Source organism: Anarhichas minor, unplaced genomic scaffold (assembly GCF_050575085.1).
Source record: "Anarhichas minor isolate MPS153535 unplaced genomic scaffold, ASM5057508v1 ptg000024l, whole genome shotgun sequence".
NCBI lineage: Eukaryota > Metazoa > Chordata > Actinopteri > Perciformes > Anarhichadidae > Anarhichas > Anarhichas minor.
The window spans coordinates 5,972,498-5,991,092 of record NW_027466470.1 but is presented as its reverse complement, the minus strand read 5'-3'; the positions used below and the strand labels follow the sequence as shown (position 1 = coordinate 5,991,092).

The 18,595-nt window shown below is 43.2% G+C and overlaps 2 protein-coding genes across 4 annotated transcripts; both read left to right on the top strand.

Moving 5' to 3' along the window:
• The first annotated feature begins 2,209 nt into the window (after positions 1-2,209).
• LOC142956565 (rho-associated protein kinase 1-like) lies at positions 2,210-11,193 on the top strand. 3 transcript variants are annotated; one of them, XM_076098216.1, is made up of 15 exons: positions 2,210-2,430; positions 3,021-3,166; positions 3,505-3,537; positions 3,657-3,761; positions 5,622-5,715; positions 5,801-5,889; positions 5,999-6,190; positions 6,296-6,461; positions 7,636-7,706; positions 7,849-7,937; positions 8,089-8,167; positions 8,353-8,614; positions 8,798-9,005; positions 9,180-9,249; positions 9,634-11,193. In XM_076098216.1, exons 1-14 carry the CDS (start codon positions 2,415-2,417, stop codon positions 9,229-9,231), a joined length of 1,602 nt encoding a protein of 533 aa, XP_075954331.1. In that variant the 5' UTR covers positions 2,210-2,414; the 3' UTR covers positions 9,232-9,249; positions 9,634-11,193. The 3 variants fall into 3 exon arrangements, with proteins under 3 accessions (XP_075954331.1, XP_075954330.1, XP_075954332.1); XM_076098215.1 differs by having other exon boundaries at positions 2,211-2,430; positions 9,180-11,193; XM_076098217.1 differs by lacking the exon at positions 9,180-9,249 and having other exon boundaries at positions 2,212-2,430.
• Positions 11,194-11,774: 581 nt separating this feature from the next.
• Positions 11,775-18,557, top strand: usp14 (ubiquitin specific peptidase 14 (tRNA-guanine transglycosylase)). The gene is made up of 16 exons (XM_076097631.1): positions 11,775-11,978; positions 12,927-13,072; positions 13,460-13,492; positions 13,612-13,716; positions 14,768-14,871; positions 14,997-15,055; positions 15,163-15,293; positions 15,419-15,499; positions 15,589-15,671; positions 15,817-15,931; positions 16,146-16,211; positions 16,319-16,411; positions 16,507-16,635; positions 16,728-16,785; positions 17,364-17,471; positions 17,584-18,557. Exons 1-16 carry the CDS (start codon positions 11,963-11,965, stop codon positions 17,727-17,729), a joined length of 1,473 nt encoding a protein of 490 aa, XP_075953746.1. The 5' UTR covers positions 11,775-11,962; the 3' UTR covers positions 17,730-18,557.
• The last annotated feature ends 38 nt before the right edge of the window (positions 18,558-18,595 follow it).

Here is an 18,595-nt window from a genome sequence, read left to right as displayed (position 1 = left end):
TATAGAGCGCTTTTCACAGACATAACATCACAAAGTGCTTAACAGCAGAAATTTAAAAGCATAAAAAACACAAAGTGACCCTAGGGTCAACAAATTACATACACAGAATAAAATAAAAAATAAAATAATAAAAATTAAAACATATTTTAAGAGCAGGTCTAGGACATGGGTTTTTACTCAAACGGCAGCCTAAAAAGGTGGGTTTTGAGCTGTTTTTAAAAAGAATTCACAGTATCTGCGAGGCGTAGAGTTGCAGGCAGAGCATTCCAGAGCCTCGGCGCCACTGCCTCAAAGGCTCGGTCACCACGGGTCTTAAATCGTGTGCGTGGGACTGACAGAAGACCTAGAGCGTTTGACCTGAGAGTGCGGGCAGGTGAATATGGGTGAAGTAGATCAGCTACATAAGTAGGAGCCTGACCGTGAAGTGCTCTGTAAGTGATGGTAAGAATTTTGAAGTGTATCCTAGATGCTATAGGGAGCCAGTGGAGAGATCGGAGTACGGGGGTGATGTGAGACCGTCGATTTGTCCTGGTGAGTAATCTGGCGGCAGCGTTTTGGATTACCTGCAGACGGTTAAGAGCAGATACACTGAGTGATGTGAAAAGTGAGTTACAGTAGTCGATGCGAGAAGAGATAAATGTGTGTATGATCATCTCTAATTCAGGTGTTGATACTACAGATCTCAGTTTACTGATATTTCTTAGATGGAAGAAACATGATCTGGACAGCTGCTTAACATGGGGGTCAAACGACATGGATCGATCAAAGAAAATCCCTAGATTGCGCAGGTTGTAATGGGCAGCAGAGGAGAGTGGACCAATACTCTGCTTGATCAGGGGGACAAACTCATCTGGAGCAATAACTAGGACCTCCGTTTTAGAGTCGTTGAGTTGTAGGCAGTTTTCTGCCGTCCAGTCTCTGATGGCATTGACACAGTCCAGGAGCCTAGTTAATGTGAATGCCTCGCTGGGTTTGACAGATGGAGTTGGATATCATCTGCATATAAATGATAGGACACATTATAACTTTTTATAATCGGTCCCAAAGGTAACAGATAAAGGGAAAATAACAGAGGCCCCAGAACCGAGCCCTGCGGTACGCCACAAGACAGTGGAGAGGTAACAGACACAAAATCACCCACAGAGACATTGAAACTTCTGTCATTGAGGTAAGACGTGAACCAGTCTAACGCTATGCCAGATATGCCAACCCAATCACGTAGCCTCTTAATCAGGATGTTATGGTCTACAGTGTCGAATGCAGAACTGAGGTCCAGAAGAACTAGCACAGAGCAGTCACCTGCATCAGAAGACATGAGAATGTCATTTGAAACCCTCAGGAGAGCGGTTTCAGTAGAGTGTTGTCTGCGAAACCCAGACTGGAATTCGTCATACATGTTGTGCCTCTCCAGTGCAGCAGTAAGTTGTTTGGCCACCACTTTCTCTAAAATTTTGGACAGGAAAGGCAGTTTTGATATGGGCCTGTAGTTCATGGGCAAAGCTGGATCTAAGTTTGGTTTCTTTAATATGGGCTGGATAGTGGCATGTTTAAAATAGGAAGGGACAATTCCTGTAGACAATGAGGAATTGACAATAGATGTTACTGCAGGGCCAATAATTAGCAGAACTTTGTTAAATAGAGAGGTTGGTATTATATCCAGAGGGCAAGATGATGGCTTTGTTTTGTTAATTAAGTCCATCAGGTCTTGAAGGCTGATAGGCTGGAAAGAGTCCAGAACAGTAGGAGATTGCGAGGAGCTACATGTAGATGAACAAATCCCAGGCTGAATGCCAGACCTAATACCTGTTACCTTATCATTAAAATAGGTAAGGAATTTGTTGCAATCGTTTTTTCTTGCCTCCCACCATGTTGCAATATGGTGGGAGGGGGGAAAAAACACCTGGTAGGATTGTTGTTGACTGAGCAAACCTCTCTAACAAGCAACCCTCTCATAAACACTGTAATTAATGTGCCTGAATGGTCTGGGCAATAACGATCTGTGTGTGCGTGTGTAGTCCCGGGTGCAGTGCTTGCGGCAGGATGGCTAGCCGATGTCAGAGCGCATCGATAAGTTCTCAGCGTGATTCTGTTTGAATGAAGTTCAACCTGAGAACTAGCTCAACTCTCCGGTTTTGTTTTGTTTTATTTGTTTTTTGTTTTTTGTTTTATTTTATTTTGTTTTGTGTGTTTTTATTTTTTGGTTTAGTTTTATAAGGGGATAGGTTATGGGTCCACACTCCAATTTAGTAGGTGGCGGTAATGCACCTTTCACTGGATGCCATCCGCCATAAAACAAAAACAAAAACAACAAGAAGAAGAAGAAGAAGAAGAAGCAGCTCAACTCTCCATTCGCGCCCCGGTGGATTGAAACAGGAAAAAAACAAAGAGATGAGGAAGTAAAAAGGTTGCCAAATATGCCGGTGTTTACAGGTATGATGTTCTTTTTAATACAACTAGGTTAGCCAGGTAACAGTTGAGTAAAGGTGGTTTAACTAACGTTAGTTATTTAAAAATCAAGCCTCTTTTGTTGGTAACTATGTCCGTTTAAGCCCTCTGTGTGTAATACCAGTATGAAATCACAGAATCACGCCTTTTATTTGTATATACAGTCCATGAATAGCACAGGTAGCCCTGCTAACCAAGCTAGCGTTAGCTAGCCAAATCATGAGTGTACACTTCAGAAGCCCTTTAACGTTACCGCAGTTGCGGCTTCTTGGAGACCAACAATGCTTATAGAACGCGTGTGTGCTGTTTTTAATATGGCATTAATCTTACATGGGACACTAAAATGACCAAACATCAGTTTTATTTCATTGCATCGGCAGCCAAGCCGTTGTATGTGTATGCTTTCACTTTCAGCTTGGACTGAAGCTAGCTGTGTTATCCCATGGAACACTTAGCTAACTGATAGATGCTGTGTCATACATGACAGCTGTTTGACAAAGTAACAGCTTTTCCAAACGGTCACACTGGGAGGCTAACGTGTGTGTGTGTGTACTATTCTTCTGTCTTGATTTCAGTGAATGTGGAATGGGGCAAAGAGAAGTTTGATGCAGTAGAGTTGAACACTGAGGAACCACCCATGGTCTTCAAGGCTCAGCTCTTCGCCCTGTCAGGAGTTCAGCCAGACAGACAGAAGGTCATGGGGAAGGGAGGCACTCTGAAGGTACTGATGTGATCAAAAATCATCTTTTGTTCATACTAACAAGTATTGCCCCTTTGGCCAAAGCCTGTCACAGTTCTATACTGACATCTGTTCACCGCAAACTATTAAAACGCACCAATGAACCACACATCTGCATACAGGGACCTGGTCCTGCTGTTGTAAATATTCACAAGAGAAGCAAATGTGTATTAGTCTACAGCTGAAAACAGTACCCAGCAAATTCACTTTTTATTCAGTGAGCATTTAGTTTTTAATGAAACTGTGTGGAATGGGCCTCGGAGCCTTATCCCTTAACTGTTTTTTTAAGAAGCTCACCAATGTCTTGTTCTTTATTCTAGGATGATGAGTGGGGGAACATTAAACTGAAAAATGTGAGTATTCAAGATGTGTTTGAACACGTATAACAATCATTTCTTCGTTCACAGAACTATACCACCAAATTTGTTTGAACCAATCGGTGAACTTCTGTGTATTTCTCTTCTGTTTGCAGGGAATGACTCTGCTGATGATGGGCTCAGCTGAAGCCCTGCCTGAGGAACCGGCCGTTCGGCCCATGTTTGTCGAGGACATGACTGAGGAGCGGCTGGCCTCAGCGGTGAGTAAGCCTCACAATGACCAGTACGCCTAAAACAAACATGATTGTTGTTTTCGACTCTGACTTGGCCGGGGTAAAGATGTTTTCCTCAATGTGGTGTTTACCAAGTAGAGAACATAATGAATATACAGGTGCTGGTCATATAATTAGAATATCATCAAAAAGTTGATTTATTTCACTAATTCCATTCAAAAAGTGAAACTTGTCTATTATATTCATTCATTACACACAGACTGATATATTTAAAATGTTTATTTCTTTTAATTTTGATGATTATAACTGACAACTAAGGAAAATCCCAAATTCAGTATCTCAGAAAATTAGAATATTACTTAAGACCAATACAAAGAGAGGATTTTTAGAAATCTTGGCCAACTGAAAAGTATGAACATGAAAAGTATGAGCATGTACAGCACTCAATACTTAGTTGGGGCTCCTTTTGCCTAAATTACTGCAGCAATGCGGCGTGGCATGGAGTCGATCAGTCTGTGGCACTGCTCAGGTGTTATGAGAGCCCAGGTTGCTCTGATAGTGGCCTTCAGCTCTTCTGCATTGTTGGGTCTGGCATTTCGCATCATCCTCTTCACAATACCCCATAGATTTTCTATGGGGTTAAGGTCAGGCGAGTTTGCTGGCCAATTAAGAACAGGGATACCATGGTCCTTAAACCAGGTACTGGTTGCTTTGGCACTGTGTGCAGGTGCCAAGTCCTGTTGGAAAATGAAATCTGCATCTCCATAAAGTTGGTCAGCAGCAGGAAGCATGAAGTGCTCTAAAACTTCCTGGTATACGGCTGCGTTGACCTTGGACCTCAGAAAACACAGTGGACCAACACCAGGAGATGGCATGGCACCCCAAACCATCACTGACTGTGGAAACTTTACACTGGACCTCAAGCAACGTGGATTGTGTGTCTCTCCTCTCTTCCTCCAGACTCTGGGACCCTGATTTCCAAAGGAAATGCAAAATTTACTTTCATCAGAGAACATAACTTTGGACCACTCAGCAGCAGTCCAGTCCTTTTTGTCTTTAGCCCAGGCGAGACGCTTCTGACGCTGTCTGTTGTTCAAGAGTGGCTTGACACAAGGAATGCGACAGCTGAAACCCATGTCTTGCATACGTCTGTGCGTAGTGGTTCTTGAAGCACTGACTCCAGCTGCAGTCCACTCTTTCTGAATCTCCCCCACATTTTTGAATCGGTTTTGTTTCACAATCCTCTCCAGGGTGCGGTTATCCCTATTGCTTGTACACTTTTTTCTACCACATCTTTTCCTTCCCTTCGCCTCTCTATTAATGTGCTTGGACACAGAGCTCTGTGAACAGCCAGCCTCTTTTGCAATGACCTTTTGTGTCTTGCCCTCCTTGTGCAAGGTTTCAATGGTCGTCTTTTGGACAATTGTCAAGTCAGCAGTCTTCCCCATGATTGTGTAGCCTACAGAACTAGACTGAGACCATTTAAAGGCCTTTGCAGGTGTTTTGAGTTAATTAGCTGATTAGAGTGTGGCACCAGGTGTCTTCAATATTGAACCTTTTCACAGTATTCTAATTTTCTGAGATACTGAATTTGGGATTTTCCTTAGTTGTCAGTTATAATCATCAAAATTAAAAGAAATAAACATTTGAAATATATCAGTCTGTGTGTAATGAATGAATATAATAGACAAGTTTCACTTTTTGAATGGAATTAGTGAAATAAATCAACTTTTTGATGATATTCTAATTATATGACCAGCACCTGTATGTCCCATTGTCATGAGATTACATAGACATAGGTATTTTTGCAAATACCGGTAATGCCAGTGGAGAACGGTGACTGATACGTTCCAACCATTTCACTGCCTTTTATTGTCTAAATTGTAGCTTGAGGAGTCCAATAACACTCTGACCAAAGATGTGGAGAACCTCAGCAAAGAGAAGGCTGAGTTAAGTGAGAAGCTTAGTACTCAGGAGGAAGGTACTGTCCCTTTTGTTGAACTTAAATCCTCTTTGCTGCATTGTGATTACGTTGTGGCACAAGCTGAGTCTCTTCTTCTCGACAGAGTATGCAGCTCAGAATGAAGAGATCGCAAATACAATCAAGGCCAACTATGAGAAGGTCCTCAACACGGAGCGCACACTGAAGACTCAGGTAACGAGTCGCAGCTTTAGCCGGGGAGGTATTTTTGCAAACACCGGTAATGCCAGTGGAGAACAGTGACTGATGCTTTCCAACCGTTTCACTACTTTTGATAACTCAGGCGGTGAACAAGCTGGCCGAGATCATGAACCGTAAGGACATGAAGCTGGACCAGAAGAAGAAGGGCAGTACTGCCGACCTGCGGAAGAAGGAGAAGGAGAACCGCAAGCTCCAGCTGGATCTTAACCAGGAGAAAGACAAGTTCAACCACATGGCCATCAAGTACCAGAAAGAGTTGAGCGAGATGCAGGGGGTAAGTTAAAGATGTTAAAGATGTTCCAGAGCACGAGAGCCCAGTAAACACTAAAGTTTTATCCTCGTTCTCAACCCACATCTGACCACATCTGCTAACCAACAGCAACTGGCAGAGGAATCCACATATCGCAACGAGCTGCAGATGCAGCTGGACAGCAAGGAGAGCGACATCGAGCAGCTTCGGGAGAAACTGAACGACCTGCAGCAGCGCATGGATAGCTCTAGTGTCACCAGCTTGCAGACCGATGAGACGGACGGCAACATTGCAGGTAGGGTCACCACAGGGACTAACTGGACTCTGCTGCTGCTCTTACTGCACACGCAGGACTCCTCTGCAGCTATTCAGTGAACACAGAACATCTAAATAGTCTGGGAATCGCATAGAAAGATGTAAAGTATCATTGCATTTCCTTTTAACATGTTAGGAATCTTGTGTTTATGTTGTGTGATTATTGAACAGGCTGTTGAACAGCTGCCTGTGGTTTTAGGTTTTTGTTTAAAGTCACGTTGCCATACCTACTGCTGTACGACGATTAACATCTGTTCAAAATGTATGATCGTACCTTCCTCTACATCTTTTATTCACAAACATGCCTTGTTATAGGTCTGTTTTCATATGAGCTGGTGTCTGTGGTTGAATCCTTCTCTCTTTATTCCCCCTCATGTCCAGTCGGTTGTCTTCTTATCTTTGTAACATCTATTCCTTTCCCTCTGTGAGTAACTGAGGGGACCGGCCCCTCTTGCCTGGCCTGTGCTGCAGCTGTTGTGTTTGTCTTTTTTGCCCCCGATTTTTATTAAGTCTTCTTTTACCAGAGGTGGGAAACCCCTCTCTTTTGACTTTTGAAAGACGTCTGATGGAGAGGAGAGAAACAAATATCTGTCCAAATTGTCTGACCAAAAAAAAAAAAAATGAACACTGCAAACTTTCATGCAAAGATGCTGGCAGTGAACTTTCTTAATGTCACAAAAGGTCAGCCCCAACGGTAAAGTAACCACATGAGATCAGAGGTTACCGTCATACTAGACTACGCCCTGTGTGAGGTTTACTGCCTCGCACTCAGCCCCTTTCAAAACGGGTCTTGAAACTGCTTGAAATGCTGAAAAACTCTTCAATTTGAAGTGATAATCTCCCGCGCTCTGCTAACATGCTGTAAGAAGGACTTACCCGTGTCCAATATGTTCCTCCTGCATGGGGAGTGTGCAGTAGCAGCATGGGATGTCTAAACTCCTCTCTAATCACTGCAGTCACCTTAACGCTGGCAGAACTCCTTAAGGGGTTCACTTGGTGTTTTTGAAACAATTATGGCCTTTGTCAGTTAACTTTTCATCCTCCCCCCCCCCCCAGTTGAGTTTGGATTTAAACACTGCATGGCCTTTGTTCCACAGTGCATTTCACTCACTGCATGGATTTGTAATTGTTGTTGCATCTGGGCTGCTTTTCAGAATCCCGATTGGAGGGCTGGCTGTCGATTCCTAACCGAGCGAATATCAAGCGATACGGATGGAAGAAGCAGGTATGTGTGCGTTTTTGTTATTGTTTTGTTTGGTGTTTCCTCTGCACACCTGCTTTTCGTCTGTTTCGGTTTGTTGAGAATGCCGCAAACCCCTTGAGGGCAATATCCGTCTTCCTCTCATTGTCCTGTTTAATATTTACAGTATGTGGTGGTGAGCAGCAAGAAGATTCTGTTCTACAACGACGAGCAGGATAAGGAACAGTCCAACCCCTCGATGGTACTCGATGTCGAGTAAGTCTTTTTGACGGTCACATTTTTGCTGAAAAATATCTGCGGCAAGAAAAATGTTTTTCCCCCAAGGCCCAGTAGCAGGGGTTGTGTTTTACATGTTAGTGAAGGTTACAGTGTTATTGATACGTCATTTTGTGCCTTCTTTGTGCAGCAAACTGTTTCACGTGAGACCCGCCACACAAGGAGACGTGTTCCGAGCGGAGACGGAAGAGATTCCAAGGATATTCCAGGTCGGAGGCTCCTTCCTGTTCTAGAGATTTCTCTATAGATTCTCATAAATGCGTTCTGCCTGTATATTTCTGATGTCAAGATGTTCGAGTCAGATTCCGCGAAGCTCTGCTCCGCCACAGAAATGCTTATTTTTAAGCGCAGATCTTTTTTTGACGTTTTGGCCTGCTTCTCCGTCTGTTATCAGATCCTTTACGCCAACGAGAGAGAGTGCAGGAAGGAGGCGGACATGGAGACGGGCCCTCAGGGCGACAAGACCAACTGTATTCCACACAAAGGCCACGAGTTCATCCCCACGCTGTACCACTTCCCTTCCAGCTGTGAGGCCTGCTCCAAGCCTCTGTGGCACACCTTCAAGCCGCCGCCGGCGCTGGAGTGTCGCCGCTGCCACGTCAAGTGCCACAAGGACCACCTCGACAAAAAGGAGGACGTTATCGTTCCTTGCAAAAGTAAAGTCCTTTGGCAGTCTAAGCTGTTGATGGTGTACAAACTCTTTATACTTTTATCTTTCAAGAAGACGAGCTATCGTTAACAACAATTAGTCAATTCATCTTTTATAGTAAACTGACTTTGGGTTTTGGACTGTTGATCTGGATTCTTGACCTACAACACTTTGTGCCCCTCCCACACAGTAAACTACGATGTGACCTCTGCCCGGGACATGCTCCTGCTGGCTCTGAGCCAGGATGAGCAGAAGAAATGGATCGGCCATCTTGGAAAGAAGATTCCCAAGACCCCGCCATCCACGTTTTCCAGAGCCTCACCTCGTTCCATGTCCACTCGCTCCGGACCAAACCAGTCCTTCCGCAAGAACCCTAAAAGCAATACGGGAAAGCTGAGGTAACTTGACAATTTGTGGCTGATGTCTTGTTCACTTGATTGCATGAAATACAATAAGGCAGTGTGCTGCTGTTTTTGGGCAGCGAGTGAGTGAAGCTGCATTATATCCCATCTGGTGGGCTGAGCTGTGGTCCAGTCAGTCACGTGACCTGCTGTTTGTCTCCTGTGTTGTAGCAGAGCGCAGTCCAGCCTCCAAGCAGCAAACACAACATCCAGCACTTGTTGACAGGAACTTCTTCAGAAAGTGTTGATACTTTTTTAGACTTTTTTTTTTCCTTCAGCTTTAAACTTGTCTATTTATTAATTGTGTTCCTGGGTGTTTCTAACACGAGACACTTCCTGGTTGGTTGGTTGGTTGACTCCTGGGCTCTTTCCAGTTGACACTGGGATTTTTCTAATTGGCACTAACGTGTTGTTGGGTTCAGTAACTAACATGGACTTACTGTGCAACTCTTCGCTAGAATGGTCCATAAAAAGGATTTTTACGAAACATGCAGAGGTGTTAACGGTGTTGCAGTGTCTATAAACCGGCTTTTCTGTTGTATGTTGACTCTGATTGGCTTACTAACCGAGCTAAAGATATGTCTCTCTTTTACTGGACACCTGTCTTTGTTTTTGTTTCTTTCAGCTAACCATCTGAACCGTTTGGATTTTTTTCTGGACTCTAAACTTTGCCTCCTTCCTCATCCTCAAAAAAACCCCTGGAGAAACCTGTATTTACATAGAAAATTCATTGCAAAGAAAGAGTATATCAATAAATATCTAGCGCTGGAAAATTGCAACACATATCAGACACAAAGGCATCGTGGACATAAAGAGGCCTAACACCCGGCGCCGCCATCTTTTCCACAAGAGACAACCGTCGTTCAAACTCAACAAACTTGCAGCTCTCCATTTCTACCAGAAGATGGCACACTCGTCCTGGACTTAAGATGGACAGTGTGCGCGGATAGAGGGACTCACGTCATGGAGACGTTCTGTGTTTCATATTATGTGACAGTTATGATGACAGTGGGAAGGTAAACGGGGGTTTTGCTGGGACTCCTGCAAGTGTGTCTTCAGTTTAAGGTACCGTCATACAGGGATTGCGGATCTGCAGTGACTCGGGTGGAAAATGAATATCAAATGTTGTAATTTTTTTTTTCTCCCCCCCCACCTGACAGATACTGAAGCCAAAACGCAAGCGTGCTTCTGTCTCCAGTTAAAGAAAATGACTGATGCCTTTATCTAGTATCTCTGGCCTTTTTGCCTTTATTCTTATCACTCTGCAAGTCACTTATCAGGTTTGGGACAGAGTATTGGGACATAAGTATTAGATGTTTTGAGTATTGAGTGAGGAAGCATGCAAGATCATCATTTAAATCTATGCATTATTTTTATTATAATTATTTTTATTGCTCCAAGCCATAAGGAATATTCCATTGTAATGGCATATAGGAGTCCTAAAACTTAATAGATTTTTCTGTTTATTTGGTACATTCTGTTTTTTTTTTTGTTGTTGTAATGTATTGCCTTACATTGATTCATAGATACATGGTTCAAAAGGAAAACATTAAGTTAACAAATGTAAAACTGCACTGTTTGAATTGTAAATTATTTGTAGACTAAACAGGTGTAGCATTTGGCCCACCTAGTGCCTTAACGTTTGGATGTTGATTTTACTGCCATATCTGTTTGTTTTTTTTCCTCCAAAACAAGACAAATCTTAACTCTTCCATCATTTATTGTTTAAGAAATCGCCATGCATCTGTGGTTTTATCGGAACTTCTTCTCTGTGGTTTGAGTATATAAAATATATATATTAGATTACCTCTTTATGGACACATTGCAATAGAGATAGCGTGTCAAAAGAAAGTCCCTAAACTCGGTTCATATCAGAAGACAAATTTCAGAATGGTGTACCTAAAGGGAGACCACAAGAGTCGATGAGTGTCCTTGTTAACAATTACGAGTTGTTTCTCTTACACGGTAATGTCCCGTTAATGCAACCCCCCCCCCCCCACAGTGTATATAATGAGAGCGACATAAGGATTATGGAATACCTCCGCAATCTTTTTATTTGTAACTTTTTGTTCAGTTAAAAAAAAAGCACTGGAACTATGATCTACTCTTGTCTTGGATAATTTGCATGGTTAATTGCATTGGAGTCCGCACTGATGGATGTGTCAATAAACATATCTTTATCATTCACTGGATACTAGTTTTCACTACAGAAAGTGAGTGTGTTTCATATTTTTATTATCAGGCGTCACATGAGTGCATCTTAAAAGTGCGCGTAGTGGGCATCAGACACAGGGGGCTCCTAAAAACGCCAGGCTTATTGTGTGCCAAGTGGTTTTTGCGTCATGTAATTGAGAATTTATTTGGGGATTTGTAGTCCAGAAGCACATGATCACCTGATTTCTTAAGGGCCCTAAAGTGGGCTCAGTTTTATTTTCTAATTTTGTGTCTAAAGAGATTCCATGGGTCAAAATCTAGAATCTAGTTTTGATACAATCATTCCTGTTTTGTGCTTATGTTGCATATTCTAGAATTAGTGTAAATTACCACACAGTTAATGGAGTAATTAGTATCTTAAATAGACAGTACACACATGAATACACAGGGTGAGTTTTAATATGGTGGGAGGGGGGAAAGAAAATCACCAGGTAGGATTGTTGTTGACTGAGCAAACCTCGCTAACAAGCAGCCCTCTCATAAACACTGTAATTAATGTGCCTGAATGATCTGGGCAACAACGATCTGTGTGTGTGCGCGCGTGTAGTCCCGGGTGCAGTGCTTGCAGCAGGATGGCTAGCAGATGTCAGAGCGCATCGATAAGTTCTCAGCGTGTTGTTGCAGCGTCATTCTGTTTGAATGAAGTTCAACCTGAGAACTAGCTCAACTCTCCATTCGCGCCCCGGTGGATTGAAACAGGAAAAAAACAAAGAGTTGAGGAAGTAAAAAGGTTGCCAAATATGCCGGTGTTTACAGGTATGGTGTTATTTTTAATACAGCACGTTAATTGTCGTAGAAAATGACATCAAAAACCGTCAACTCTTACACGTGTTTTTTTGTGCAGTAACGTGAAATTAAATTACATTTAGCATGCTAAGTTGGCTAGCTTTAGCATGATATTCAATTAGCATGCTAACGGTAGTAGCCAGCCTGTCAGTGTTGTTAGGCCACTGGTGGAGTTATTACCAAAGAAAAATAATATTTAAAGACAGGAGAACACTTAAGTATTACGTTGCTGTCATTGAGTCACTGTTAGCTAGTGGAGCTTACAGAATGTGTTTGGTGAAGCCGGTTATGTTAACTGGCATCTGGCTCAATCAAAAAAGCAGCTTCTGACGCTAAGTACCAGCTAACGTTAGCTAGGTTAGCCAGGTAACAGTTGAGTAAAGGTGGTTTAACTAACGTTAGTTGTTTAAAAGTCAAGCCTCTTTTGTCGGTAACTATGTCAGTTTAAGCCCTCTGCGTGTAATACCAGTATGAAATCACAGAATCACGCCTTTTATTCGTATATGCAGTCCATGATTAGCACAGGTAGCCCTGCTAACCAAGCTAGCGTTAGCTAGCCAAATCATGAGTGTACACTTCAGAAGCCCTTTAACGTTACCGCAGTTGCGGCTTCTTGAAGACCAACAATGCTTATAGAACGCGTGTGTGCTGTTTTTAATATGGCATTAATCTTACATGGGACACTAAAATGACCAAACATCAGTTTTATTTCATTGCATCGGCAGCCAAGCCGTTGTATGTGTATGCTTTCACTTTCAGCTTGGACTGAAGCTAGCTGTGTTATCCCATGGAACACTTAGCTAACTGATAGATGCTGTGTCATACATGACAGCTGTTTGACAAAGTAACGGCTTTTCCCAACGGTCACACTGGGAGGCTAACGTGTGTGTGTGTACTATTCTTCTGTCTTGATTTCAGTGAATGTGAAATGGGGCAAAGAGAAGTTTGATGCAGTAGAGTTGAACACTGAGGAACCACCCATGGTCTTCAAGGCTCAGCTCTTCGCCCTGTCAGGAGTTCAGCCAGACAGACAGAAGGTCATGGTGAAGGGAGGCACTCTGAAGGTACTGATGTGATCAAAAATCATCTTTTGTTCATACTAACAAGTATTGCCCCTTTAGCCAAAGCCTGTGAGAGTTATATACTGACATCTGTTCACCGCAAACTATTAAAACGCACCAATGAACCACACATCTGCATACAGGGACCTGGTCCTGCTGTTGTAAATATTCACAAGAGAAGCAAATGTGTATTAGTCTACAGCTGAAAACAGCACCCAGCTAATTCACTTTTTACTCCCGTTTGAGTCCTGTTTGTTAGACTACAATGCCCAGTTGTTGTAGGAATTCAGTGAGCATTTTGTTTTTAATGGAACTGTGTGGAATGGGCCTCGGAGCCTTATCCCTTAACTGTTTTTAAGAAGCTCACCAATGTCTTGTTCTTTATTCTAGGATGATGAGTGGGGGAACATTAAACTGAAAAATGTGAGTATTCAAGATGTGTTTGAACACGTATAACAATCATTTCTTCGTTCACAGAACTATACCACCAAATTTGTTTGAACCAATCGGTGAACTTCTGTGTATTTCTCTTCTGTTTGCAGGGAATGACTCTGCTGATGATGGGCTCAGCTGAAGCCCTGCCTGAGGAACCGGCCGTTCGGCCCATGTTTGTCGAGGACATGACTGAGGAGCAGCTGGCCTCAGCGGTGAGTAAGCCTCACAATGACCAGTACGCCTAAAACAAACATGGCGATTGTTGTTTTCGGCTCTGACTTGGCCGGGGTAAAGATGTTTTCCTCAATGTGGTGTTTACCAAGTAGAGAACATAATGAATATATGTCCCATAGTCATGAGATTACATTGACATAGCATAAAATATGGACGTAGTCTCCTAAAGTCACCCGTAAGTTTCTGAAGAGTCAAAGTGAAGCTCAAAGTGGGTTGCTCCGGCGGTTGCCATCTTGTTTTTGTTTTTTTTGGAACCAGAAGTGACCATATTTGGACGAGAGGGTGTAGCTGCGGTAGAGCGAGGCTCAACAACACAAACGCAGCAGAGAGCTCAAGTCCAGTGACTCATATTAGCTGAGGTGATGCTCAGAGCAGACAGCTAGTGTAAGTTAAATGGGTGAGATAATATTAATGTTCATTCCCGGTACAGTTGTACCGGGAGTTGGTTGAGGAGTAACATCCATTTCATTGGAAGTGGATAACATGACTGGCCAATACAAAGTGAAATTCTGCCTGTATTGTTATTTCTTCAGAAACACTTGAAGCTTGGTGTAACACGTCGCTGTCACCGCCGTGGATCCTGTTAGCACAAAGAGTCTGCACACACTCAAATGGCGTTAGCAATGTCCTTTATTTAGTAGCAATGCAGTTACTCAAGCTCTCGGCCGTGCGCTCTCCTGCCGTGCCCCCGAGCGCACCGCCCTGTACGCGTCCGTCAGGCTCGTCTTTCGTCCTGCCGTCGCTCCGTCAGCTCCTGACTCCTGCTTACTCCTTTCTCTCTCTCGCGTCTCCGTCCCTACTACTATTCATATAGGGAGAGAGACAATCAAGGCCCAGTTTCAGCTGCGGCTAATCAAAGCTCTTCCCAGCACCGTTCCCTGAACCACTCCTCCCCACTCTGCCCCCTCTGCAGCTGCGCCCAACCACGCCCAGCCACCACACTTGGTTATTAACTACAAAGAAGATGTATTTTGTAAACTGTATTTCATCTTTATACGTTTAGAGGAACTCTTCCCTCTCTGCTTTCAGATGGAGCTGCCTTGTGGGCTGACAAACTTGGGCAACACCTGTTACATGAATGCCACAGTGCAGTGTCTGCGCTCTGTCCCGGAGCTCAAGACTGCTCTCAGAAGGTGGGTCTTCTGCTACGGTCGGCTCTCAGAATATATTCAGACGGTGGACATACTGATTGAGAAGAGTTATCTGTTTCAGTGGTCTACATTGTTTAAAATCATCTTTGTGTCTTTCTTTGTCCTAGGTATGCAGGTGCTCTGCGATCTTCAGGGGCTAATGCACCTTCACAATACATCACCGCAGGTACGAGGCACAGTCAGTGGTTAACCCTGTGCAATGAATGTCTTAAACTTGCTTAACGCATATGATATTAATATGTATACGTCTTTTATTTTTTTTTACATCCTCAGCCCTTCGTGACTTGTATGAGACCATGGAAAAGACCTCATCTAGCCTGCCTCCCATCATCTTGCTGCAGTTCCTCCACATGGCCTTTCCACAGTTTGCTGAGAAGGGGGACCAGGGACAGTACCTCCAGCAGGTTACACTCATACTTACAGCTATGCATCTTGGACCTGCGTTCTTATTCTAGACTTTGAGTGACAATATGAGGATATGGTCTCATTTCTTGGCATTGTTTTATTCTTTTTTTTTTTGTCCTCTCAGGATGCCAACGAGTGCTGGCTGCAGATGATGAGAGTGCTTCAGCAAAAGCTGGAGCCATTAGAGCCAGAGACTTCTATGGAGGTAAAACCTATTGATTGTTGTTTTCTGATGAAAGGATGACTCTGTAATTGATAAGTAAGTTATTTTGCTTTTCGTCTCTCAATATCTAGACCGAGTCTGAGAGCGGGGCTGCCTCTTCCTCCACAAAGAAGAACTTAATTGATCAGTACTTCGGCGTGGAATTCGAAACTGCGTATCCTTGCGGCGTGCACTTGTTGATCACATCTTTCTATGGTTTGACTCTAAAAGTGTTGGCGATGAAGAGTGGTGTGTAGTGTCGAAGTAAGATCTGTGCGTGTCGTTACTCCGAGGGGCTTTTCCTTCACTCTCCTGTTCAGTATGAAATGCACAGAGGCTGAGGAGGAGGAGCCAATCAAGGGCAAGGAAAGCCAGCTCCAGCTCAGTTGCTTCATCAACCAGGAAGTGAAATACCTCGCAACAGGACTAAGACTGGTAGGAATCACACTTACCTGAATACGTTTTTAAATGGACTAAAACGAGAGCAAAAGAAAGTGTCACTGTGTCTAGCAAGACATGCACTTTGTGTACCTTATTATAATATATTTAGAATTATACTTGGTTGCTTTTATGTTTGTCCAGAGCCAAAGAAATAACTGCAATGTACATACGACAAAATCATGTTTCTGACTTTTTTTTCTCTCTCCAGAGACTGCAGGAAGAAATCACAAAAATGTCTCCATCCTTGGAAAGAAATGCCCTGTATATCAAATCTGTGAGTGTTCCCTCTGCCTGTAGTTTCTCTTGGAATAAGCGTTCTTTTCTACTGCTATATTTTACAAACGTGAGAAGTTAATTCACATATTGAAATGTGTCCTCTAGTCTAAACTCAGCCGTCTCCCTGCCTACTTGACTGTTCAAATGGTCCGGTTTTTCTACAAAGAGAAGGAGTCCGTCAATGCAAAAGTCCTCAAGGTTTGTCTAGAGCCGCTGTCGTCCCTAATTTATAACAGGGCGCACTATGATTGGTCATTTAATGCAGAGTCTAACGTTTTTTTTTTTTTTTGAAGGACGTTAAGTTCCCGCTCATGCTGGACGTCTATGAGCTCTGCACCACGGAGGTCCAGGAGAAGATGCTGACCATCAGGTCCAAGTTCAAGGTGATGGAGGACAAGAAGCTAGAGGAACAGCAGAAGAAGGTATGGCCGCTCCTTTGACATCTCATTTGTGTTTGACTGCTAAGCTCCCACTTCATCATACAGTGTAAATACCAGCTCTTCGTTTGCATTAGGTGGTGAAGAAGCCAAGTGCAGTGAAAGTGAAATATGAGCCTTTCTCATTCCCTGATGGTACGTAAGGACATGTCACTCACACGAAAACATGTAGTTGTAAATTCATCACAATACATATTTGTATAAACATACATAAAGACAATTTCTTCCTTCATCCATGTATAATGTGGCATTAAAAAAAAAAAAGAATCTGATTCCAGGAACGTAAAAAATAAATATCCTTTAATCAACTTGTGCTCATTCATTCTACAAATACACCTTATAGGCACATTTTAACAGCATACGAATGAAGTAACATCACTGATTAGTGTCTCAAGAATCGGAGAAAAGGCTGCATTTAGATTTTAAAATGTTCCATAAATGTCTAATCTTCAGCAATAAATCTATTGTTGAAAAGGCAGATAGAAAGTGCTCACACTGTGCTAACTCTATTGTTACACTTACCAAAGGTACAAATGAAATGAAAGGTTTTCAAGTGCCTGCAAAATGTTATTGTCCCACAATGCCGAGCACCACTTGGGTATCTAGCAGTGTAATGGCTTTTGAGTGCACACTATGTTCCCTTAAGGTCTATTTCAGTCGATTATCAGCCCAACGTTGAAGGAAATTGTGACACACTGCTGTTTCTCCCGCAGACCTCGGTTCCAACAACAGCGGCTACTACGACCTGCAGGCCGTGTTGACGCACCAAGGCCGCTCCAGCTCCTCAGGTCACTACGTGGGGTGGGTCAAGAGGAAAGAAGGTAAGCGGCGGTTTCACATTCAGCATGTACGTCAGTCACAATACAGGAACCTAAATCCCCGAGTGTACACAGATGGTCAGGAACTTAACGCTTCCCTGCGGTCTCTCGTCAGATGAGTGGGTGAAGTTCGACGACGACAAGGTGAGTCTGGTGTCTCCGGAGGACATCCTGCGACTGTCCGGGGGCGGGGACTGGCATATAGCGTACGTTCTACTGTACGGCCCCCGGCGGCTGGAAATACTTGAAGAGGAGCAGTAGCTGTGGAAGATTTCCTAGAAGACAAAGACGACATACATACAAACATGCCATTTCCAAGCACTGTCTGCATAGATGTGCAATAAAACTGGTGTCTTTAAAGATTCGATGACCTTAATTTCTTTTCTTTTTTTTGTAACCAACACGGATGCTTGTAAAACAAATTCTGTCAAATGGTGTTAAATATTCAACTATAATGGGCTTTGAAAATGGAGACATGACGAGAGGCAATCTGTGGACCGGATCCTTGAAAGAGGATTACGAGTTCAGCTCTGCAGTTTCATTAAATGTTTTATACACATTGTATATTTTTTAAAGCCTTTGCTAAGGTGCTCATATCATACAAGCAAAAATCTCTCTTTAGTCATTTAATCAACTTTTACAGGAATGCCGAGCCGAGCCGTTGTATCTTCTCAGATGTATTACGGAGAATAACACTGTTAAGACTTGCCCTTGTTCACCTGTTGGCCCCTCTGGGAAACTCGGGTTCAACCTCAGGTCTTTTCTTAAGTGCTTGGCTCGCATCATCTCCTGAAATGTATTGACAGATGAGGTTCTTTCTGCCAAATCTTCACTAATGCTTTTTTTGGGGAGGAGGGGAGGGGGAAGTGTGTGGGGATATGGTCTGGAACAGGTTGTCCTTGTGATGAACCGTGTGGGTTTACTCGACGAGCAGTGAACATTGTTCTTGCCGACATCTGAACCCTTAAAAGGCCGTCGCTTCACTTTGTGACGCGAGAGAAACAATGTAAGACCGAACCATCCACCCTCTGTAATAAGTTATTGACTGATTGCTTTTCATAGGTGATGAAAATAAACTGTTGTACCAAAGTGTGACGTTCTTTAATGTGAGCATGTGATCGGAATTA